At 52.0% G+C, this 23,829-nt stretch overlaps 1 protein-coding gene and 1 long non-coding RNA gene across 4 annotated transcripts in view; both read right to left on the bottom strand.

Annotated features, from left to right (window-relative positions):
- Positions 1–3,000: 3,000 nt before the first annotated feature.
- LOC127474096 (uncharacterized) lies at positions 3,001–10,518 on the bottom strand. Its single transcript, XR_007905734.1, has 8 exons — positions 10,387–10,518; positions 9,705–9,912; positions 7,345–8,533; positions 6,897–7,026; positions 5,722–5,851; positions 4,449–4,553; positions 4,018–4,324; positions 3,001–3,053 (listed from the first exon to the last, which is right to left on the bottom strand). It is a non-coding gene; the product is annotated as an uncharacterized LOC127474096 (long non-coding RNA).
- Positions 10,519–15,685: 5,167 nt separating this feature from the next.
- The window catches only part of ADAMTS3 (ADAM metallopeptidase with thrombospondin type 1 motif 3), a 64,818-nt gene continuing 56,674 nt past the window's right edge, over positions 15,686–23,829 (bottom strand). For all 3 annotated transcript variants that reach the window (XM_051794504.1, XM_051794505.1, XM_051794503.1), the window contains exons 16-22: positions 23,493–23,573; positions 22,648–22,811; positions 22,349–22,514; positions 21,809–21,941; positions 21,172–21,379; positions 19,886–20,003; positions 15,686–17,865 (exon numbers count right to left, since the gene is read on the bottom strand). In XM_051794504.1, coding sequence (XP_051650464.1) covers positions 17,315–17,865; positions 19,886–20,003; positions 21,172–21,379; positions 21,809–21,941; positions 22,349–22,514; positions 22,648–22,811; positions 23,493–23,573 — 1,421 coding nt within the window. In that variant the 3' untranslated portion in view covers positions 15,686–17,314. The remainder of the gene's footprint in view (positions 17,866–19,885; positions 20,004–21,171; positions 21,380–21,808; positions 21,942–22,348; positions 22,515–22,647; positions 22,812–23,492; positions 23,574–23,829) is intronic.

Below are 23,829 nucleotides of genomic sequence, written 5' to 3'. Positions count from 1 at the left end.
CTTGCAGGAACACCCTCTTCTCAAGTTATGGAACCAGGGGCTGACAGTTGGGATCCATCCTGGGGGGTTGGAGAGCACGGAGGCATCAGGGCCAAGTCCTGCCCACTCACTGCAGACAGTTCAGCCCCAGCAGCAGGGGGAGTTTCTGCCTCTCCCTCCAGTATTATTTGTGACCCAACAGCTCAGTGCTGTGGAATTTTAGCTCCATAAATGTTTTACACAGTTGAGCTTCACCAGAACTGGGGCACGTGACAGTATTCCTGACTCTCCCAGGGCTGCACTTCCTTTGGGCATGAGGAACCTTGCAGAGCGCTCCAAACCTTCACAGCCCACTTGCTCTTCTTGCCACAGTTGGACCAGCTCACTGTCCCTTCAGAAAGAGAAGGCAATGATCCTTTCTGAAACCAGAACCTCCCCCCCTTTGCTTTCCCATTCTATGTTTGGTTCCCTACACAACTGAGGCCCTTCCAGGCCTTGCCAAGTGGCAGCCAAGGAATCCAACCCAAGAACCTGCCAGGGAACAACGTCTGTGCCACAGCAACATCATTCCAGGCCTCTCACTGCCACCCCTACTTCTCCCAACAGCTCCAAGGGCACCAGAACTTGCCCTGAAGGCACAAAGGCTACTTTTGGGAGCACCACGAGCCATCTATTCTGTAGCACTGGAATTCCGTCTCCTGGACAAGCCCTGAGAAGCAGGGAACAATGCCTGCAGTGACACATATGGAAATGAGTCACTGTGGGGCAACGACAGAGGAGTGGAAACCATTCAGTCAGTCTGACCCAACCCTGCAGTCTTCCAAAAGGAATTTCTTCTTTGTGGAGACAGGGCATGGCCAGGAATTCCAACACATGCAGTCAGAGGGCCTTGCACAATTGGGCACCTGACCTGTATGGTCCCCAATGTTCCTGATGTTCTCCTGCACACACTGCTGGGGCAAGACTGACCTGTATGGTCCCAAATATTCCTGATGTTCCCCTGCACACACTGCTGGGGCAAGACTGACCTGGATGGTCCTCAATGTTCCTGATGTTCTCCTGCACACACTGCTGGGGCGAGACCAAAGTGACGCTCTACTCCTGCTTTTGCTGCAGCCTCTGATGAGAGGGGAACCTATTGGGATAAAGCACCCCAAATTTTTGCTTCACTATTTGCCCCTGTAGGAACAGCAAAAGCCACAATAAACAAATTAGGATGCTGCCTTGCAAAGCAAACAAATGCAACAAGCAAGGTACTAAGTGGACTGCTTTTGGATGTTAATTCAGTCAGACCTGCTGTGTTACAGAATAGAGCTACAATTGACTTTTCACTATTGGCTCAGGGACGTGATTGTAAAGAATTTCAAGGAAGGTGTGGTATGAATTTGTCTGATCATTCTGAGTCTACTCACAGTGCATCCAACAGCTGCAAGAGGGAGTTGCAAAGCTGCAGGTTAAGAATAGCTGGGATTACCTGGAAAACCTGCTGAACAGTTGGGGAATATCAGGATGGGTTAAAGCCATAGTAAAGATGGGATGGGCCGGTGTGGGGATGTTTCTGGGTATTGCAATATGCTTGCCATGCTTGATGCAATGCAATCAACCAACTATAAACAAAGCACTAAAGGCTGTTTTATTTGTAAAAAAAGAAGGGGGAATTATGGAGGTGAACAGTGTCACCTACCTCGGGCCCAGGACAGTGGACATTGTTCAACAAGCTGGCAGAAAGCCATGGGAACAGAAAGCAGGACAAAGAGGACACAGAAGAAGATACAAGACTGCAAGAAAGACCTTGGCTGCTAAGAAATGTAGTTATTTGTATCTATTAAAACACAGGCTGTATTATGTAGACTTGAAAAAGTAAGCATAAGTAGAAGATCACCAACTGTTCTGCTTGAACTACCTATAGCTCTGCCTGGGGTATATAAGCTTATGCATTGTCATAATAAAGGTCTACGTCTTCCTTATACCACCAAAACAGAGTCGGTGCCTTTTAAAGCCACACTCCTTCTATTGGGTTAAGGACTGAGGAAGTTGGGCCTGTGTCTGACCAGGACATGTGCAAACCAAATGCTGGGGACTGGAACACACACCTTGCCCTTCTGGAGCTCTTACAACTACATTCAAGAGAAAACAGCCAATTGTACCATCACTGCTCATTTCTTAATCCCAATCCCACACTGCTTTGGCACTTGGAGCACCACTTTTAGAACCCAATTACAGTCCATTAGAGAGCTCCCTTTCTAGCAGGGACAGGGACCCCTGGGATACTCTCAGGAATGCCTGAATCCATTGCAGGGACCTTGCTTTGAGCTCCCCAGGGCCGGGCACCCCGAGGATCTCCCCGAATAATCCTTTCGGTGCGCGCTGGAGTCCTCGGGGTGCCCCAACCCGGGGGGCACCAACAGCACTGTCCCTCCAGGGGGCCCAATTTGGTCCTAAAATGCAGGGGGATCTTGCCTGTGTCCCAGACTGGTCCGGGGATCTGAGGCCCTTCCCGAGAAAATCTCGGTGCCGGCGTGAAGGGCCAGAGATCCCTTGGAGCCATGGGAGAGCAGGCACAGAGTCCCTCCTGGGGGCCAATTCTGCTGCCTGAACTCAGCTCTTCAAAGAAGCCTCTAAGACTCAGCCAGTAAGCTTTAGAAGCCAGGCAATCTTTCATTCCTATGCTCCTGAATCATTCCAGCCCACCAGGTGCCCTGACAATCAGCTCCCAAAGGGCACACACAGGTATCTCCACTGCAGCTGATGGGAGGGGTCAGCATTACAGGAGAATTCATTTTCCTTCCCTGCATTCCTATTCCATACTCAGGGCATTTTCCAACACTTATTACCATACACACCTACCCGTATAATATCTCCAAGGGGCTTCACTGAGGGCCTTCCCAGGTCTGCTCTGTCTGGAGCCCTCAAAGTTCTCAGTTGCCTGCCTGAGGAACCTCAACACAACTCACCTGCTGACACAGCAACTTGGTGCTGCTTGCCTGCTGCCTCACTTCCCTTCTTGCTTCACCTCCCTTGGTTGGTCCCTTTCAATCCCTTGGCTCAGCTCTGTGCGCTTTCCAGGTTTCATCCTGCAAAAGGATTAGCTCTTGTTACATCTCAACACTCAGACAGCATTCCTCCTTTTCTCCTGACACTTGGCCATCAGTCCAGTGTCTCATTATTTAAAGCAGAGTATGACTCCTCAATGACAACAACAACTACAGCCCTGAATCCTAACACAGGCTGAGACACAAACATGGATGGGAACTCTTAAGGATCCACTTTGTTCTGCTCACCAATCAAAAGGAGCTTTTTTAACTCAAGAAGAGAACCCAGGTCCTTTTTCTGCAACGTCAACTGCTATAAATGTGATCCACAAGACCTGGAAAGGCCCTTCCCACTTCACCTGCAGGGTTGGCAGTGCCACCACTGGACACGGACCCAGTGGCTGGGCAGGAACGGAGGGGCTGGGGCGTCCAATCCATCGGCCCAGGCGGCACCAGGAGTTCCTGAGGGGAGAGCCTCAGGATTATGAAGGATTAGGAAGATCATTTTAAAATTCAATATGTATATCTCCTGGAATAGAGGGAGTTTGACAAAGCCTACTGGTACAACAAGGACACACTCAAGGCCATCTATTCAAAGGATCTACCAGCACTCAAAAGCTATCACTGTCCTTCTTGCAGGGCTAACTCAGGAAACTCTGTCTGTCAAGAGCCTCCAGGAGGATTTCCAGCTTTTGGGGCTCCCTTTTAGCCATTTTCCCCCTCACTGTAGCTGGGACTATCACCTGCCCTACAGGGGGAACAGCCCACAAAGTTCACCATCAGGGATGCCATTAACTCAAAGTCCCTTCTCAGGGGGGTCACTGCACACCTTGGCCTTTGTTTGCCCTCCCCAACAAAGATACTTCCAACAGTCCTGAGACATCTGGCAGACCCAGAGCTCTCCTCAGGGAATGCTTTAGCTGCTTAAAGGCTGCCCTTGCACCACCTATCCTAGTGGTAGCAAATTCTTACAGGTTGTCCTTAAAAGCTGGTATAACAGTCTTACCACACATCCAGAGGGAGCAATCCAGAGTCCACCCCGTCCTACCATTCCCAGCAAGGCACTTCATGGGCTGTCTGGGGCTCAGGGAGGAGTCAGGGGGCTTCTTTTCTTCCTTCCCGCTTCCCAGATTTTCTCCTTCCAAAGCAAAGGTTTCTTGGCTTTCCTTGCTCAAGGAGATGCAGCAAAGGCCATCTTTTAAATCCAATACTGGAAACTCCTCCAGGTTGTCATTCAAGGTGCTTCTCGCAGGTCCTGCACTCATCAATCATCTTGGCCATTGGTTTTCTTGGCAGGTTCTTGCATCTATATCCTACAAGCAAACCAGGATGAGCCAATTCAGCTGTTACTGCAACCAATCCAAGCTGGAATTCTGATTTTAAAGGATACTGGGTTTGCCTTACCCATAGAGATCCCACATTAGGGGTAATACCTACAAGTTCTGCCCTCTTCCACTTTCCTGGAATTCCACTGGCCCACACGACAGGAACAACTGCAGCTGCCACTTCAGTCGGGACCTTGCTGCTGACAGGAGTTATTCCCTGCACAACAAGAGCTGCTGCTTGGACACATTTAGTTTCAGCAATTACAGTTTCAATAGCCCCAGTTTTCAATTTCATTTCTGCCTCAACTTTTCCGCTCAATCTCTTCTGAGCAGAGGTTTGGGTGAGTTTGACAAACAGACCAACTGAGGAACTCCCCAATGTTTTCCCAGTTTGACCCCTGTCACACCAATCCCCTTAACACTGCCAGCCCTTAATTCTCCCTCTCTTGTGTTAAGGACTGAGGAAGTTGGACCTGTGTCTGAGCAGGACATGTGCAAACCAAATGCTGGGGACTGGAACACACACCTGGCACTCCTGCAGCTCTTACCATTACATTCCAGAGAAAACAGCCAATTGCACCCTCACTGCTCATTTCTTAATCCCAATCCCACACTTCTTTGGCACTTGGAGTACCACTTTTATCACCCAATTGCAGTCCATTAGAGAGCTCCCTGTCTAGCAGGGACAGGGACCCCTGGGATACTCTCAGGAATGCCTGAATCCATTGCAGGGACCTTGCTTTGAGCTCCCCAGGGCCGGGCACCCCGAGGATCTCCCCGAATAATCCTTTCGGTGCGCGCTGGAGTCCTCGGGGTGCCCCAACCCGGGGGGCACCAACAGCACTGTCCCTCCAGGGGGCCAATTTGGTCCTAAAATGCAGGGGGATCTTGCCTGTGTCCCAGACTGGTCTGGGGATCTGAGGCCCTTCCCGAGAAAATCTCGGTGCCGGCGTGAAGGGCCAGAGATCCCTTGGAGCCACGGGAGAGCAGGCACAGAGTCCCTCCTGGGGGGGCAATTCTGCTGCCTGAAAACAGCTCTTCAAAGAAGCCTCTAGGAGTCAACTGTTGAGTTTTAGAAGCCAGGCACTCCTTGCTTACAACACCCTGCCATGATCACAGCCCGCCAGGTGCCCTGGCAATCAGCTCCCAAAGGGCACACACAGGTGTCTCCACTGCAGCTGATGGCAGGGGTGAGCACTACAGGAGGGTTCATCTTCCTTCCCTGCATTCCTGTTCCATATTCAGGACATCCCCAACACCTGTTTCCATACACACAAACCCTTATAAGGTCTCTGAGGTGCTCTATCAGAGGTGTCTGGTGGTCACCTGTGCCTGGAGCCCCCAAAGTTCTAAGTGACCACCTTATCAACTTCAAGACAACTCACCTGGTTGTAGAGGAACTTGGTGCTGCTTGGCTGCTCTCTCAGTTCCCTTCTTCATTCTTGCTTTACTTTGCTTGCTTAGTCCCTCTAAATCCCTTGGCTCAGCTCCATGGAGTTTCTAGGGTACATCCCACTGCAAAAACTACCAGTTCTTAGTACACCTCAAAACTTAGACACCAGGGATCAAGGCAGAAATCATCTCATCCAGGGAACTGCCTCCAAATATTGGGACAAAAATACCATAACATTCCACAGCCTCCCTTGGCAAATAAACACCAAACTACTCAGACACAAACAATAACCAGCACACTACAACTATCTGCCACTGCCAAGTCAGTTGGTAAATTACACAAGGTGAAATTCTTTACGAGTACCAGTTATGATACAAATACCAGGGAGATCATAGACTCTCCCATACACTTTTACTCTGAGGAAAGAAGGAAACCAAAGCCATCCCCAGTACTGCAATAGCTCAGGCTCCCAGAAAGGCCCAGGGGCTGGGCTGGGGCTTTTGGCTGCCCTGGAGCACAGGCAGGAACACGATGTCACCACCCCACGGGCACAGCTGAGAACCCAAAGAGCAGCCACACCAGCAGCTCCTGCCAGCCCTGCTGGGCTGGGCCTTGGGGAGGAAGGGCACTGGCCTTTCTTCCTGCCTAGGAGCAAAGAGCCTCCTTGCTGAGCACCTCTCCTGCCAAGGGCATCAGCTCAGATGGGAAGCTCATCAAGTGCAACTTCCCTGCATTGAGCAAGATTCCTGTTCCCTGGACAATCTCTTTCCAACTGAACTCAGAAGTACACACTAGAAGTTCAGGTGTTACCTAAAATTTCTTACAAGAACCTCTGAGACTCAACTGGTGAGTTTCAGAAGCCAGGCAATCTTTCATTCCTATGCTCCTGAATCATTCCAGCCCACCAGGTGTCCTGACAATCAGCTCCCAAAGGGCACACACAGGTATCTCCACTGCAGCTGATGGGAGGGGTCAGCATTACAGGAGGGTTCATTTTCCTTCCCTGCATTCCTGTTCCACATTCAGGACATTTTCCAACACTTATTACCATACACACCTACCCTTATAACATCTCCAAGGGGCTTCACCGAGGGCCTTCCCAGGTCTGCTCTGTCTGGGGCCCTCAAAGTCCTCAGTGCCTGCCTGAGGAACCTCAAGACAACTCACCTGCTTACACAGCAACTTGGTGCTGCTTGCCTGCTGCCTCACTTCCCTTCTTCCTTCTTTCTTCACCTCCCTTGGTTGGTCCCTTTCAATCCCTTGGCTCAGCTCTGTGCACTTTCCAGGCTCCATCCCACTGCAAAAAGGATTAGCTCTTGTTACATCTTAACACTCAGACAGCATTCCCACTTTTCTCCTGACACTTGGCCATCAGTCCAGTGTCTCATTATTTAAAGCAGAGTTTGACTCCTCAATGACAACAACAACTACAGCCCTGAATCCTAACACAGGCTGAGACACAAACATGGATGGGAACTCTTAAGGATCCACTTTGTTCTGCTCACCAATCAAAAGGAGCTTTTTTAACTCAAGAAGAGAACCCAGGTCCTTTTTCTGCAACGTCAACTGCTATAAATGTGATCCACAAGACCTGGAAAGGCCCTTCCCACTTCACCTGCAGGGCTGGCAGTGCCACCACTGGACACGGACCCAGTGGCTGGGCAGGAACGGAGGGGCTGGGGCGTCCAATCCATCGGCCCAGGCGGCACCAGGAGTTCCTGGAGTTCCTGAGGGGAGAGCCTCAAGCCAACAAAGGATTATGGAGATCATTTTAAAATTCAATATGTATATCTCCTGGAATAGAGGGAGTTGGACAAGGCCTACTGGGGCAACAAGGACACACTCAAGGCCATCTATTCAAAGGATCTACCAGCACTCAAAAGCTATCACTGTCCTTCTTGCAGGGCTAACTCAGGAAACTCTGTCTGTCAAGAGCCTCCAGGAGGATTTCCAGCTTTCGGGGCTCCCTTTTAAACATTTTCCCCATCACTGTAGTTGGGACTATCACCTGCCCTACAGGGGGAATAGCCCACAAAGTTCACCATCAGGGATGCCATTAACACAAAGTCCCTTCTCAGGGGGGTCACTGCACACCTTGGCCTTTGTTTGCCCTCCCCAACAAAGATACTTCCAACAGTCCTGAGACATCTGGCAGACCCAGAGCTCTCCTCAGGGAATGCTTTAGCTGCTTAAAGGCTGCCCTTGCACCATCTAGCCAAGGCAGCAAATTCTTACAGGCTGTTTGAAAAGTTGGCATAACAGTCTTACCACACATCCAGACGGAGCAATCCAGAGTCCACCCCGTCCTACCATTCCCAGCAAGGCACTTCATGGGCTGTCTGGGGCTCAGGGACGGGTCAGAGGGCTTCTTTTCTTCCTTCCCGCTTCCCAGATTCTCTCCTTCCATAGCAAAGGTTTCTTGGTTTTCCTTGCTCAAGGAGATGCAGCAAAGGCCATCTTTTAAATCCAATACTGGAAACTCCTCCAGGTTGTCATTCAAGGTGCTTCTCTCAGGTCCTGCACTCATCAATCATCTTGGCCATTGGTTTTCTTGGCAGGTTCTTGCATCTATATCCTACAAGCAAACCAGGATGAGCCAATTAAGCTGTTACTGCAACCAATCCAAGCTGGAATTCTGATTTTAAAGGATACTGGCTTGGCCTTACCAGTAGAGATCCCAGATTAGGGATAATACCTACAAGTTCTGCCCTCTTCCACTCGCCTGGAATTCCACTGGACCACACAACAGGAACAACTGCAGCTGCCACTTCAGTCGGGGCCTTGCTGCTGACAGGAGTTATTCCCTGCACAACGAGAGCTGCTGCTTTGACACATTTAGTTTCAGCAATTACAGTGTCAATATCCCCAGTTTTCCATTTCATTTCTGCCTCAACTTTTCCAGTCCATCTCTTCCTAGCAGAGGTTTGGGTGAGTTTGGCAAATAGGGAAACTGAGGAATCACCCAATGTTTTCCCAGTTTAACCCCTGTCACATCAATCACCTTAACACTGCCAGCCCTTAATTCTCCCTCTCTTGGGTTAAGGACTGAGCAAGTTGGACCTGTGTCTGAGCAGGACCTGTGCAAACCAAATGCTGGGGACTGGAACACACACCTGGCACTCCTGCAGCTCTTACCATTACATTCCAGAGAAAACAGCCAATTGGACCCTCACTGCTCATTTCTTAATCCCAATCCCACACTGCTTTGGCACTTGGAGCACCACTTTTATCACCCAATTACAGCCCATTAGAGAGCTCCATGTCTAGCATGGACAGGTACCCCTGGGATATTGTCAGCAATGCCTGAATCCATTGCAGGGACCTTGCTTTGAGCTCCCCAGGGCCGGGCACCCCGAGGATCTCCCCGAATAATCCTTTCGGTGCGCGCTGGAGTCCTCGGGGTGCCCCAACCCGGGGGGCACCAACAGCACTGTCCCTCCAGGGGGCCAATTTGGTCCTAAAATGCAGGGGGATCTTGCCTGTGTCCCAGACTGGTCCGGGGATCTGAGGCCCTTCCCGAGAAAATCTCGGTGCCGGCGTGAAGGGCCAGAGATCCCTTGGAGCCACGGGAGAGCAGGCACAGAGTCCCTCCTGGGGGGGCAATTCTGCTGCCTGAAACCAGCTCTTCAAAGAAGCCTCTAAGACTCAGCCGGTGAGTTTTAGAAGCCAGGCATTCCTACACACTAAGATATTTTAGGAGCTTATTGACTGAAAAAGCATAAAGCTTTAATCAGGGACATCTGACCTCCCACAGACAGCTCTTTTCCCCTTTCAGTATAAAATTATTTTCAGGGAATCATTTAACAGGAAGTGCCCAGGAACCCAAAAATGTGCTTTCCAGAACAGAAAATAAACAGAGAGAAGGAGCTTTGCAGAAGTGTAACACACTCCAGAACAGACCTTGACTTCAGTTCTACTCTTTATGTTCAAATACAGCAGAAGACAAAAACTCCACCAAGAGAGCTGGCACATTACCCATGGTACCCTCAAAGTCCCTCTCACGAGGGCTGGAGGAAAATCGCAGCTGTACGAGTTCCTTGTGCCTGCAGATGCCTGGGGATCCTCTCCATCCACCTCGTGCTCTTCCAACAGGAGAAAGGGTGCTGAGACAGGAGGAAGGAAACCTTTAGCATAAAGCTGGGGAGGAATCTAAAGCTTCCTTTCCTGGGGAGCTTTGTGAAGTCTGCAACCAAGAGGGGGAAAATTTGCATCTCCTTTGGTGCAGGTGTCAACAGAGGCCAACAGAGCTTCCACCTTTTTCAGACAACTGTGCCCTTTTTGGCTCCCTGGCAGCTCCAATGGCACCAGAACCCCCTTCCTGCACACCCACGGCTGTCACACACAGGCACCCACACACCTTTGCTCCAGCCCACACGTGGCCAACATTTCCTCACCCTGGACATCCCAAGGGCAGTATTTTTGCTAGAGAGCACAGCAACCCCCCTGTCCTTGCAAACTGCGTCCCTGCAAAAAAAAGGAACCATTTCTCCTGGACACTTCTCCCACAGTCAAGGTCTTTTCAAACTGCTGTCGTGCCACCAAATCTGCTCAGGGTCCCTCCCAGCTTCTGCCTGTCCTTGCATTTAAAGGCACGGGCATATTCTACCTTCCAACAGCAAACCCAGCTCCTCACTGGCAGTAGAAGCCCTGCTCTTACCTGGACAGACTGCCGGGCTCGGCACAGCTGTGGCTCATGGAGCAGCTTCCCAAGGCCGTTCTCTCTCCCGGCAGGAAGCACAACTCGCCTCCACTCCCCAGCACCAGGGGAAACCACGAGCCAGGCTGCAAACTGACACAGAACGAGCAAAAAGCATTAATGCAGCACCAAGAAACTGAGACCAGTCTTCGCCTTGTAACGCCGTACGGGGAAAGCCTTTGGGATTCCGAGGCAAAGCCTGAGACACCCAGAGAGCACCAGCCCCGCAGCCCTGCCACAGCTCCCCCGGGGTCACCCGGCAGGTAAGGGGCTTACCCGGCCCCCGCCGCCCAGCACAAGGCGCCCCTAAACGCCCCCGGCTCCCCGGTGCACAAACCCAGCGGCCAAGGCGCTCTCCCCTCAGGCAGCAGCGGGACCGCACCCTCAGCCCTCACACACAACCGCCCGCACCTGCCCCGCCGGCCCTTTATACCGCGGGCCGGCAGCGCTGCCCAATCAGCACTCGAGCGCTTCGGCCCAATCCCAGCCCGCCTGGCTCTGCGGCCCCGCCCCACCCGCCCCGCCCGGCCCCGCCCCTCGGCGCGGCCCCGCCCCCGTTCCCTCCGCGCGGCTCCGCCCCCGTTCCCTCCGCGCGGCTCCCGCCGGAGCCGGGAAGGGCGGTGGGAGCGCCGCGGTCACGGCCCGTCCGGGGACACCGCGTGTGCCCCTCCAGCCCAGCCCAGCTGCCCACGGGGCACTGCAGCAGCTGAGATGGGAAGGTCAGAGCCTCAGGGAAAAGGGGGCTCTTTTACCTCCATCAGGGATTGTCCCTGTCCCCTGCACGGCTCCGGGAAGGTCCCCAGCACCCGCGGGTCTGACGGGCACAGCCTCCCATCCAGCTCAGCAGGAACAAGCCCAGCGTGGCCTGTGCCGGGGGCTGTGTGCCCCTCCTGAGCCTGGAGAGAATTCAGGAAGAGAAATCAGAGCCAGTCGGTCCTGGAGGGTGCACCTGCTCTCGTTCCAGCTGGGCACACGGGGCTTCCTTCCGCTGTTCCCTGTGGCGAGAGACCTGGATGTTTGTCCCTGGCTCAGCCCTGGAGCCCAACTGGAAGCAGAACCGCGTTAGCAGGGACCTGCCCCTTCCCTGCCACGGGCCCAGGGAGGGTCCCGAGGGCTGTGCCGGGCTGACACCGCAGCCTCCTGCCCGCTCACCACTGGGCACCTCGAGGCTGAAATCCACCCTCCTGCTGACAGCTGCAGCTGTGCAGCATTTGGGCTGATAGATATGGGCCTTAGGGATATTTGGAACTGGCTGACAAGAACCTGCTGTTGTGTGAGACAACCTGGATATGGAATTGCACACGGTGACCTGAAGCCAGAGTGATTTTCTTGCCTTGCCAAGGCCCTGTGTTGCTCCCAGTCACAGGAAATCTCTGTTTCCCTGCCCATCCCCGGAGACAGGCGGCCCCTAAAATCCCTGGCAATCAGGAAGCACAGGCTGGAGGGGCTGGCAGGACCCAGTGGCCGTGTGTGCTGTGTGACACCGTGTCCTGCAGCCCCACGGACCTGCACAGCAGGGACAGGTCCCGGCAGCGTTTCAGTGCCAAGGCCAAAGCCGGGGCTCAGGGACAGCTGGGGCACATGGCAGCTCTGGGAATCTCTGCCATGGATGTCTGGGCATTCCAGGACTGCCTGCTGGCCAACGGAGCTTCTCTGCAGACCATGGAACCAACAGGTCTCTTGGACTGTATGAGAATTTGGGTCAGAAGAGAATGAAAGAGGGCTGTTCAGCATTGTGTACTGCAGGAAAGAGTCGATAGAATTATTTCAGGCCACAGTTACGTCTGTGCTTCTAATACACCAGAGAGCGAGTATAACCTTGCATTTTCACTTACCTTAGAATTTGCTAACCTTTAGACAAGGGATATAGCTTTTGTAAGGAAGGGGGACTGGGAAAAGAACATGACTTTTACAAACAGACAGAATGTGTAGCTTCAAAGTGACAGGTAACAACTCAGTATCCAGCATTCGAGGCTAAAAAACAAGTCATCCAAGACGAGAAAGGTTCAACACTACAAAGAACTAATCCTACGGCCTGGACAGCGAGAACAAAGCCCGAGGGTGTCAAAGGCCTGTCAGAGAGACTGCAATGTCAACAGAAGGACGCGAGATGGCAGCGTCCGTGAAATAACTACAGCGGCCCACAGGCCACGGGCACCGATGGGGTCGGACCGGGCTGCTCAGGGAGGGATCCAGTCACGTTTTGAAACATTCCACGGATGGGGATACACAACCTCCCCAGGCAACCCGTTCCATGAGCGACTGTCCTGACAAAATACCTCCCCCTCCTCTGCGGTTGGAAGCAACAGCTGGGCTGGCAGGAGCAGAACCTCCCTGCTGGGCCATCCCCCAGCAGCCCAAACGCCCTGTACGGGGCTCGGTGCGGAGGCCTGGGCGGCTCGTTCCTGCAGCTGGGCATTTTAGGAGCTGCCCTTGCCCCGTCACTGCCAAGTCCCTCTGGCAGTGGTGCAGCTCCTCAGCTGGAGTGCCTCTGAGGGACCCCGGCCACGTTTCCCAGCAGCTGAAGGAAGGGAGGCTCACCCCCCAAGCTGGGCTGCCTTTCTCTCGCTGCCTTTTCCCCACCTTTACACTGCAGTGACAAGAGCTGCACTTTCCCAGGGAACGGGGCAGTGACAGGGGAGAGCAGCAGGCAGGAACCCCCTTCTCTTCTGCAGGCCAATGACTAACTGTGTGTGAGGGGACAGCAACTCTGGTACCAACTGCACCTCCCGCTTCTTGTCACAGATCGATCTGAGGCACTTGTCAGGTCAATACCTGCTCTTTTCAGGAGCACCAGACTTGTGTTCAGTGTCCTCATTGTAGCCCACGAATCCCTCTAGATGTTAAATCAGCCTCCCTGTCCTGATTCTTCTAATGAAGAATTAGCATTAGTGTCAAACCTTGTAAATGAGATACACAAATTATCCTGAGAGTGTCTATGTTACAAGCTCAGTTTGGCAGTGTTGCTATCCTGAAAAATGTGGGAGGGAACAGTGACACCATCCCTGCAGTGCCAGGGCTGGCCTACATTCCCAGGAGAACTCTGGAGGGAGAGACAGAACGTTTAAAACATGAAACCCTGGCATTGCAATTGTTATTTCTAAATATGTGTTTCTATCTGATACAGTTGTTGGGGTGATTACTCTGGAGAGTGTTTTGTACCTCAGGCAGTACATCTGGTGTATCAGCCTCCTCGTAAGCAGGAACCAGCACGTTCCCCAAAGGAATGTTATGTCAGACTGTCAAACACAGCACGGAGGTCAGCAGGAGTGGTGCTTGTGCACAGCTGAAGTGAAGCACACTTGGATTCAGGCTGCTCTGGGAGACCTTTGCTGAGATGGGTATTTCTGCACAGCTTCCTGTGACATGTTGAATTTAGAGATGAGCTGATAAAGGCAGTGACACTGTTCTGTCATCACTGAGCTTTTGAGGATTTCAAACCCCTTATTATTAAGTCCTAAATCTCTACCACTGCTTATGAAATGGATGACACCATATCGATCTCTTTGAGGGAGCCATGGTCACAATAAAAATAATAAACTCAGTCATTTCTCTATGGAACAGGCACAACGTCACAGCAGTCCCTGTGCCTTTCTTTCCATGGAGTGGGTGCCTAGTTTGGACTCTCTCACTACACCTGCACTAGGAAGCAATGTTGGGTCACGGCTCCTCTCCAGGGTTTTTCCGCACTGTCAAACTCTCCGTGTGGTTCAGTTGCACCGTTCAGAGCGACTCCCCAGTGGTGTCCCAATGGTGCCCTAGACCTTGCTCAGGACCAGCCTGGGCTTGGCAGGGGCAGGGCCGTCTTTAACAGACGGAGTGGGTGCAATTACCCTGATCGGGTAATTGCCTAGAACACAGCCTATGCTGCACCTCAAGGACAACACAGAGATCCTGGCCCTTCTCGTGGATGGGAACAAGGACTAGAGAGCCAAACTCCTTTCCCTGTAGAGTTATGGCCCTCTGACCTTCTCTGGACGTACACCCCCAGGTGTGCTTCACCTCACTAGCCTTCGGCTGTTTAACCACTCCTTAGTTTCCCTCTCAGTAAAGGAACAGAAACAGCACCCTCTAGTGGGCCATCTAAAATAGATGGGGCGAGTCACTAACAGGAGACTTCTGTTGCCATGCACTAACTAAAAAGGGAGCCAGAAGACTCACTCAGACACCTTCCTTCCCCCAGCTAAACTTGGGCGACATGGGTCTCACTTTATGTGATTTTGCCTCTGCCCAGTTAACTGAGTCCTAGGACAAGGCATTGCAACGTGCACGGTGTCAGTGAAACACGTACACTTACTGGTACAAACGTACTAATGCAGTTACCTGTGCCTGTTTGAATCGATTCACTCCTGAATAATTACCTCTGCAGAGGAAAAAGCACGGGGCGGTAGAGGAGGGAGGAAGGGAGGGGCGAAAGGAGTGGTCTAGAGGAATATAGAAGAGCGGAGGTGGGAGGCCGAAGACCGCGCACGCAGGGACAAAATGGCCGCCTGAGGGCGCCCTCAGGGGCTCGAACCCCCTGGGCCCCGCCCCGCGCGCGCCGAGACCGGGACCGGGGGATCGTTCCCAGGGGTCCGTGCCCGGGGTTCGTTCCCGGGTCCTGCCCGTGCCCGCTGCGGGTTCCGGCCGGTGCCGCCTCTCGCCTGGCGGGATTGGGGCTGGGATCGGGACCGCCGCGGGCGGGAGGAGCCGCTCCGGGCGGGCGCTGGTGCCGAGTCTGGCGCTGCCGCCGAGTCTGGCGCTGCCGCCGAGTCTGGCGCTGCCGCTCCGGCTGCGGCCATAGCGACGCTGGGATCCCACCAGGGAACGGGACACGGTTCCGCTCGGGCCGGGGGAGCCGGGGCTGCGACAGGGCACGGGCAAGGGAGAGCGACGGCGGTTTCGTCGTGCCTCCGATGCTCTGTGAGCCCGAGCAGCTGCCCGTCTGTCCCTGTGTCCGTGTGTCCATCGCGCAGCACCGTGAGCACCCCTGGCCCAGGAACTGGCACTGACCGTGCCGCGGGTCAGGCACAGGCTGGTCCCAGCTCTGCCTTCAGCTCTCCCCTCCCTCCCTGCCCTCAGAACTCAAGGAATTTCAAACAGTGACTTTTTACCCTCCAATCAATAAAGTGCAGCTTGTCTGACAGCGCCCGCCAGATGAGATCTGACCCTCTCCTTCCTCTCCCCCCATTGCTCTGGAACTCACACTCTCCAATGGCAAACCCCATGTCTGTGGAAGTCCAGTTGAAATATTTAATCTTTATTTCCACATGGGGAGGGTCCTTTATTTCCACAGGGCCTTGCCACGTGAGTCAAAGCAGGGAAAGACTTGGGATGTTAAAGGTTTTATTGTCATGTGCTCCCCAATACACACACAGCATCAGGAGTGGACACCTGACAGACAGAGCAATGAGCTTGGAAGAAAGGAAATTCAAGGGTCCAAGGATTATCTGCACCAGGGGCTGGAAACCTCTGCTGAGCCATTGCCACTCTTCTTTCCTCTGAGGGACCCCACAGGGACACCAGGATGTTGCCAGAATTGGATCTTTGGGGCCCCAATCACTTCACAGCATTAAATGGGTCGGTCCTGGGGATTCCTTACGGGGGGGCAGCAATTGCACGTGAAACTTTAATAGCCCACTGAGAAATGAGAGGCCTGTGACAAAACCCTGTCATCTTTTTAAAGAATACAAATCAACCATTTCTCTACAGCAGTTTAGTAGCTTAAATTTCCATTCTGTCCCTACAACACAGCATCTAATTCCATCTCTGGATTTGATCTTGGCAAAAACAAGAGTCACCTGCCCTCGGCGTAAATATTTAGTACATAAAATACTGTCAAGAAATCCACTTTTTAATAAATATCTGTAGCTCTCACTCCCCTATACAAGTCCTTTACAGCAATGGGCCGGAGGGAGCGTGGCCGGTGGGGCTGAGACAGGGTGGGGATTGGCATAAATTAATGATTGCAGTCGGATGCGCCGTGCTCGGGGAGGTTTGGAGGTGAACCATGCTGGAAAGAAACATCTCTCAGGCCTTGAAATCCATGCTTCCTGTCAGGAAAAAAATCCTCTCTTTGAAGTCTCGGCGGCGCCTGTTCTGCCTCTGGGTGCTGGTTCAGCACGGACGTGGGGGGCAGCTGGGAACCCCTTTGGCCTGGGACCAGGACAGCACTTGCAGTATCTACAGGGTTTCTGTATTTCAAAATCAAGCATCGCACTGATGATACCCCAAACCCCCCAAGCCCCTTGTGCCAGCAGTTTAAATCCTATGCAAATGAAACCCCTCCTTTTATGCTAATGCTGCTTTAAACACCAGCCCCTTGGAATGTCCATGGAGCAGAACAACACAGGTAAACAGTTGTGTGACAGCACAAAACTCTTATGATAACCCTGATTTCCTGCCCTGTCCAGGATTTACTCAATGGCTGCAAAGGTGCTTGTGCAACATCCCTTTCCAGGGATAGATGAGCCAAACAAGTCCTGAGGGCTCCCTTGGTCCATGGCAAAGGTGTTTTGTCAAGTGTTGCTGTCTGGTCCCGCCTGCAGTGGGGCATTTCCTCCAGGTGAGTGTTTGGAACCCAAAATCATGGGGGAGGGTGAGGTCAGGGCCACCTTTGGGCCCAGACTGGACGGAGCCCTCAGTGACTCCTACTCCCTGCCAGGAATGTAATTTGGGTTTCCTCTGTGCATCCCAGCTGGGCAGGGAACACAGGGCAGGAGGAGGCCGGAGCAACAGAAAGTGAACCAGCACTTCTTGTCCTTTGTATATCCAGGGGACGAGCTGTGCCCTGCAGTGTCCTGCCCGGGGCACACAGTGCACTCCAGGTGTCCAGAGCTCAGGGAATCCCCCCCCCCGGAGTGCCCAACAAAGCCCCGTTTCCATGGCTGTCCTCCAAAAGCCTTCCTGTTCATCGATCCACAGGGCCAGCCCTTGGAGGCCATCGCTTCCCAAGGTGCTCCTCGCTGTTCCCGGAGGTCCTGGCTGGCGCAGGAGCCCCTGCTGCCATGTTCTCCACTGGCACTGGAGGCAGAGCCCTGCGAGGACCAAGGCTGCTACTGTTGGCAGGGGCCTGGTGCAGCAAAGCCAAGAGCCGGGAAGTCTTCCCAGCTGGAGGAGCTCTCCGGTGTGGAACACCGGTGCCTTTAGGCTCAGGGCTGGAGGGTGGGATGTGCCACTCAGCCTCCTCTGTCGCTGGAGGCGGCCGGCCCAGGGAACTGCTCCTGGGCAGGAGCTGAGCCCGGGGGGGCACCGCAGGGGTGGGCACTGGCGGAGCCCTCGGCAGGCTGCCCGGATCCAACGGTGTGTCCCTCTCGGTCCCAGCAGCTCTGGGAGGTGGGAAGGTGCTGCTGCGCTGCCCGCAGGATTCGCAGCACAGCTTGTGGTAGCCAGGGATGGAGCAGTACCGGGCCAGCACTTCCATCTGACAGAAGATGGATTTGTCTCCCAGGCAGGGCTCGTCTGCAAAACAAACATCCTGGGGATGGGAACCCAGCCATGGGCACTGGGATGCCCTGGCAGCACTCAGATGGGCACAGATAAAAGTCTGCCCATGGCTCCTCAACCATGGGCGGCTCTGAACAAGCCCCCTAAGAAACTTTGCCCTGCTCAGACCCCACCAACACCCCAAAAATACCCAAAAAACCCGCTGGCAGTTGGAAATGTCAGCACATTGTGTTTGCAAGGAACTCAAGACAGCAATTTCCAGTGCCAAACCTCCTAGAGCTCCCACACACCAGCCAGGTACATCCTACCCACCCCAAATCCCTGCCCTTCCAGCCTGAGGACATCATTCAGCAGCAGCATTAAAGCCAAGGGAACCTTCACTCACAAAAATTAAATCCCAAGCAAGAGCCTTTGGAGATGCCTTAAAATAAAAGATTGTTGTTGCATAAAGTTCTGTTTGGATGAAGTTTGGAGTTTTCCAGGGACCAACTGGAAGTGCAGAACTAATGGAAAGTGTTACCAGATGGGTCAGACCTGAGGTGCCCTGAAAGCAGGCATGTGCATCCCTTTCCTTCGGGAAAAGAACTTCCAGAGGCCACTCCTGAGGCTCTGAAATGAAATCAGCTTCTTGCATGAAGCAACGTCCTCACCTGTGCACAGGTGCTGCCTCACCACGTGCCAGGAGTGTGTACAGCCACCCCCTTCTCCTGATTTAAAATACCAACTGGAGCCTGACATCAGGGGGGTGAAAATCAGCTGAATTCCAGGGAAGTTGGTACCAAGTTCCCCCAGGGACATCAGTGGGGCTCGGGGATGACGGTTATCATTAGCAGATCCTATGGAATATAAACCTGTCCTTGCCCTGATCCCAACGAGCTTCCTTGAATCCTTTGCTGGTTCCTGACAAACTTGGCATTAAAGCAGCAGTTCTTCAGGGGAATATCTGTGCTCCATGAGGCACTGTGAGGCTATTTCAGCAGGCATTCAGCATGGAATTCTGGGCTATAGGTATAATTCCTCTAAACTAGCAAAGCTGGTACTGAAACCCAAATCTTGGCACCACATAGAAAACAATGTTTTTCCTGCTGCTGCATCAGTGAAAGCCCCTGGGCTGGGAAATTTTGGCAATCAAATGTGCAGAATTCTATAAATCGCAGTAACCAGCATCACCCCAAAACAACAAACCAAGTCCCAACCAATTCCTTTTGTCTTTCCATAGTGACAGCGACCCTTATTTGGTCCTGTTCTCCCACGGTTCATTTTGGGGTATCAGTTTACACTGGTTTAGATTCCATGACTCCGCCCACAGGGCAGAGATTTGCAGTTGTGCTTTTCTACTTCCAGCAGGTTCTGAAGCAAGTCATATACTCACATAATCCCTTTTTTTTATTTTTTAGGTGAATTCTGCACAATTCATCCCCCATCCCCTATCCTGGCCAGGCTGGTGGGCAGCAGCTGGATCTGTTCTGGCAGAGAACACCCTACACCTGCCAAGAGCTCTGGCTGTTTTTCCTACCAGCTCCTGATCAGTGTCAGGGCCACCGTGAGGGAGTTAAAATCCAGATAAACCCCAAATCCTACAGAGTGAATAATCCAAAGGAAGAAATGCACTGTGGTCCTAAAAAGCTTAAAAATCTGCTAAAAATTCTATGAGAACAATATAATGGGATTCCCTGGAACCCTATTAATGCTCTTGGTTCCATTTCTTCTGTATTTTTATTCCCTCAATTAGCAGCTTGTAGAACTTATCCTGGAATTTAGAGGTTGAGAAGGGTTTGCTTTGGATGGACTTTCACCTCTGGCCCAAATTTGTGCAAGCACAACTTGGGCTAACACAGTTAAACCCTTTTTGTGCAAATGTACAGGAGAGACCCCAGTGTAGGGAAGCACCGACTGCCAGGAGCTGTGACATCCAGAATTTGCCAGACCAAACACAGGAAAAAAGCTGGATTCTGTGCCTGACCCCAGTCCCAGCACTGTGCTCTGCAGGCAGGAACTGCTCCCCCCACTGCAGCCCTTCCACCCATTCTCTTACCATCACAGGGAGCGAGCTGGCAAACCCTCACGGACTCGGGCCGCTCCCCGTCGCACCGGTCCCCAGCACGGCACAGGACCTGCCGGCTCTCAGTCCCCTCCCCGCAGGTCACTGAGCACTGCCAGACACAGAGGGGACAGCTTAGGACTGACCACACAGATGAACTAAGGTCTTCCCTCCAAAATAGTCATTGGACCTTACAGAAGAACTAAAGTTTTACCCGAAAATTTTCCCTGCCTGTCCACTACCGATTACCTCACTTTTACCACAAAATGTTCATTCTCTGCCCTGGAGATTATCTCAAATTTAACCCTCAAAATTTTCCACAGATGTCCACTACTGACTAATTCATTTCTACCTCAAATTATTTATTTTCTACCATGTCATTACCTCAAATTTAACCCTAAAAATTTCCCTACCTGTGCACTACTGATTGCCTTAGTTCACCTCACAGTAGTCATTCTGTGTGCTATAGACTACCTCAAGTTTAATTCAAAAGTTATCCCTCCTACTGATTACTTCATTTTTACCTCAAAATATTTGCTTTCTAAACTAGAGATTACATCGAGTGTTTCCCCACCCCAAAATTCCCTATCTGTCTGTGACTGACTGCCTCAGTTTACCTCAAAGTGTCCCTTCTCTCCCCTAGAGATCACCTCAGATTTTCCTGCCAAATTTTTTCCCCTCATTTTTACCTCAAAATATTCATTCTCTACCCTTAGATTATTTCAGGTTTTATCCCCCAAAACTTCCCTAACTGTCCACACCTGATTACTTCATTTTTACCTTAAAATATTTATTTTCTACCCTGGAGATTACCTCAAATTTGACCCCTCAAAATTTCCTGACCTGTTCAATACTGATTGCTCGAGCTTACCTCAAGATGTTCAGCCTCTCCCTAGAGATTGTCTCAGATTTTAGCCCCAAAAGTTTCCCTACCTGTGCAGTACTGATTGCCTCAGTTTACCTCAAAATGTTCATTCTCTGCACTACAGACTACCTCAAGTGCACTTTAAAATAATTTTCCCTTCTGTAAGGTCCCCTACTGATTACCTCATTTTTACCTCAAAATGTTCATTCTCTACCCTACAGATTATTTCAAGTTTTACCCCCAGAAATTTCCCTCCCTTTTCACGACTGACTGCCTCAGTTTACCTCAGTATGTTCATTCTCTCCCCTAGAGATTACTGAGCACTGCCAGACACTGAGGGGCAGTTCAGGACATTCCGTGTCACAGCACTGTGCACAGTGCACTGTCCCAGCCAGCCCCTGGCACCGCTGCCCACCTGGGACCAGGGTCCAGCTTTCCAAGGCGCAGGACACGGTGCCCGGTTGCAGGACCGGCGGCTCTCAGGGCGATCCCCGCTGCAGAACTTGGCATGGACGGAGCGGTTGGTGCCGTCGGGAAGAGGCTGGATGCAGCGCACCGTGCGTAGCTGGTAACCGGAATTCCCACAGGTTTTGGTGCAGTGTTCCCACTCATCCGCTGCCCAGCTAAAAGGAATATGGAGTCAGATACCATCATACCTGTTGTCCAGCTGTGTCGGCCCCTTTCCTGGAAGTGTCCAAGGCCAGGCTGGATGGGGCTTGGAGCAACCCGGTCTAGTGGAAGGTGTCCCTGCCAATGGCAGGGGAGTGGAATGAGATGAGCTTTAAGGTCCTTTCCAACCCAAACCATTACAAGGTTTTATGATATAAATGTATTTATATGTGTGTGTATATATATATTTAAAATATACTAAAACCAGCCAGTCAGATCAGTACCCATTCTTACACAGGTAGAAATTCTCCTACATATTTCCTCCAGGAAATATATCCTCCTACATATATCCTCCAGGCTGGAAAGCCGTCAGCATCCCACCACATTCATCCCACCCAACGTGGCTGGAGCAATCCCTGCTCTCTGTGCCTGGCTGCACTCACAGGGGCTCCGTGCACTCCTGCAGGTTGCACATCCTACGGATGGGCTTTGGCTTTTTGCTGCCTTCACAGAAGCTGCGATGAACCATTTTGTTGTCACTCTTCCTGCGGCACCCGTATTTGGTGTACTGGAACCCTGGGAAACGTGTCAGAGAAATCAGGAAAACCACATCCTTGTCAGAATGTTTGGTTAAATAGGAGTTTCCTGGCCTGTTAAATGGGTTTACAAGACAATATATTTTGGGGTTTGCATTGCCCATTCTTTGCCTAAGAGCAATGGACACGCCATGAATACAAATACTCAGGAGCATCAGTGTCTGAGTATGGACTTCCAGAGTGACTTTGGGGGCTGAATTTAAACATCTAAAAAGGCCTTTTCCTTCCTAAGCTGGAAATGTGACACTTGGGAACAATCAGGCACTTCAGGCATTTAACAGCTTGTGCTGCTGTTAAAAAAGGAAGGCCAAGAATCCTAAATCATTCCCTTCCCCCAATTTTTTTTGTAATTTGTCCCTTGTTGCAGGTGCCCCATCCCTTGCTCACCTCCACCACAGGGTTTGGAGCACTGGGACCAGCTCTTCAAGGCCCACTCAAAGGTGTCCGTGTCCTCCCGCAGCACGTTGTTGCTGTGGATGGTCGGCACCGAATCCTCGTGGATGATGTATTTGTAAGTCAGGCTGGATCTGGTGTCGTTCTCCCGAGGAATGATCTACAAATAACCAGACATAAACCCAGAGCTGTTACTGACTGCTCTGCAAAGCAAAGACACTGAGCTCTGAACGATCCTTAAGGTCCTTTCAGACCCCAAGCCCCGTGTTCCCAGGGCTCGATGCGTCACCCACCAGCACCACCACGGCGTCGTGCAGAGGCCCATCCGTGTGCAGCGTTTCGATGTCGTCCTCGATGCTGTATTCCCACTGCACGCCCAGGTCGATGAAGGATCGGGATCTGGCCTCCTCCCCTTTCCCATTCAGGATATAGTGTCCTGTAGCCTGGTTCTTGATTGCTGGGAGGAGTGAGAGCAGAGCCTGTTGTGCCTCCACCACAGCAACTGGGGTGGCACGGGGAGGGGTATTTCCATCAAGTTGTGAAAATACCAGATTTTCATCCCATTTTAATTTCCTCTACGCACACAGGGGTGTCCCAGATGCTAAAATCCATAAGCAAAGAACTGAGGAATTGGAGCCTGGGTTTGGGTTCCTGCAGCACACCTCAGCAGCCAGGCACAGTGGGGATTACTATAATGATGATTAGGAGCCAATTCATTAGCAATCTGAATCACAGAATGGTTTTGATTGAAAGGGACCTCAAGGATTATCCCATTCCAACACTCATTTAAATATGGACTCCCATTCTTTTCTTCTGGACAACTTTTTCCAATACACCATAGTAATAATTATTGATACTGAATTTGATTCATCCCAGCAGTGCCCATTTCCATGTAACAATCTTTGGTTAGTAAACATGCAAACTCGGGTCAGTTTAATATTTTGGAGGATTTAAATGAGCAGTAGGTGTTTGTTTGTTGAAGTGTGAGTCTGCAGGACTCAGCCCTGACCATGCCATTTGGAAAGCCCACATTTACCCAACCCCTTCTCTGGGTTCTCTCATCCCTCAGGTTCTCCATCAAGAGCGCCCTGTGCTTCTCCTCAGGGCTTGAACGAAACCTGAGCAGAGAAACACTTACCAAGGAAGTGAGGAGAGGCCTCGTCTTCTTGGATAAACACATGTCGAGCCCCAGGAGGGATATCAAACATCTTAAGGTACCCTTTGGCACGTGCAGGGTCAGTGGAGGCAGCAGGGATGGAAAGAGAAAGGAACAGCCATGGTCAGGAGCGCAGGGCACGGCCCAGCTCTGCTTGCAGGAGAGGGATCCACCAGCAACCGAAGAGCAGGGCTGGGAGACACGGAGCCAATCGGTTTGGAACGTGTGGGACAAGCCCTCCCTGGGCTCTTCTCTTCCAGGGAGAGAAGAGACACCAGTTACAGAACAATTTGCCACTTCCCAGCTAGGATCAGTTTAA

The sequence above is a fragment of the Manacus candei genome, unplaced genomic scaffold (assembly GCF_025592945.1).
Source record: "Manacus candei isolate 608988 ecotype Guabito, Panama unplaced genomic scaffold, ASM2559294v1 h1tg000039l, whole genome shotgun sequence".
NCBI lineage: Eukaryota > Metazoa > Chordata > Aves > Passeriformes > Pipridae > Manacus > Manacus candei.
This window is presented reverse-complemented; position numbering and strand designations above follow the sequence as displayed.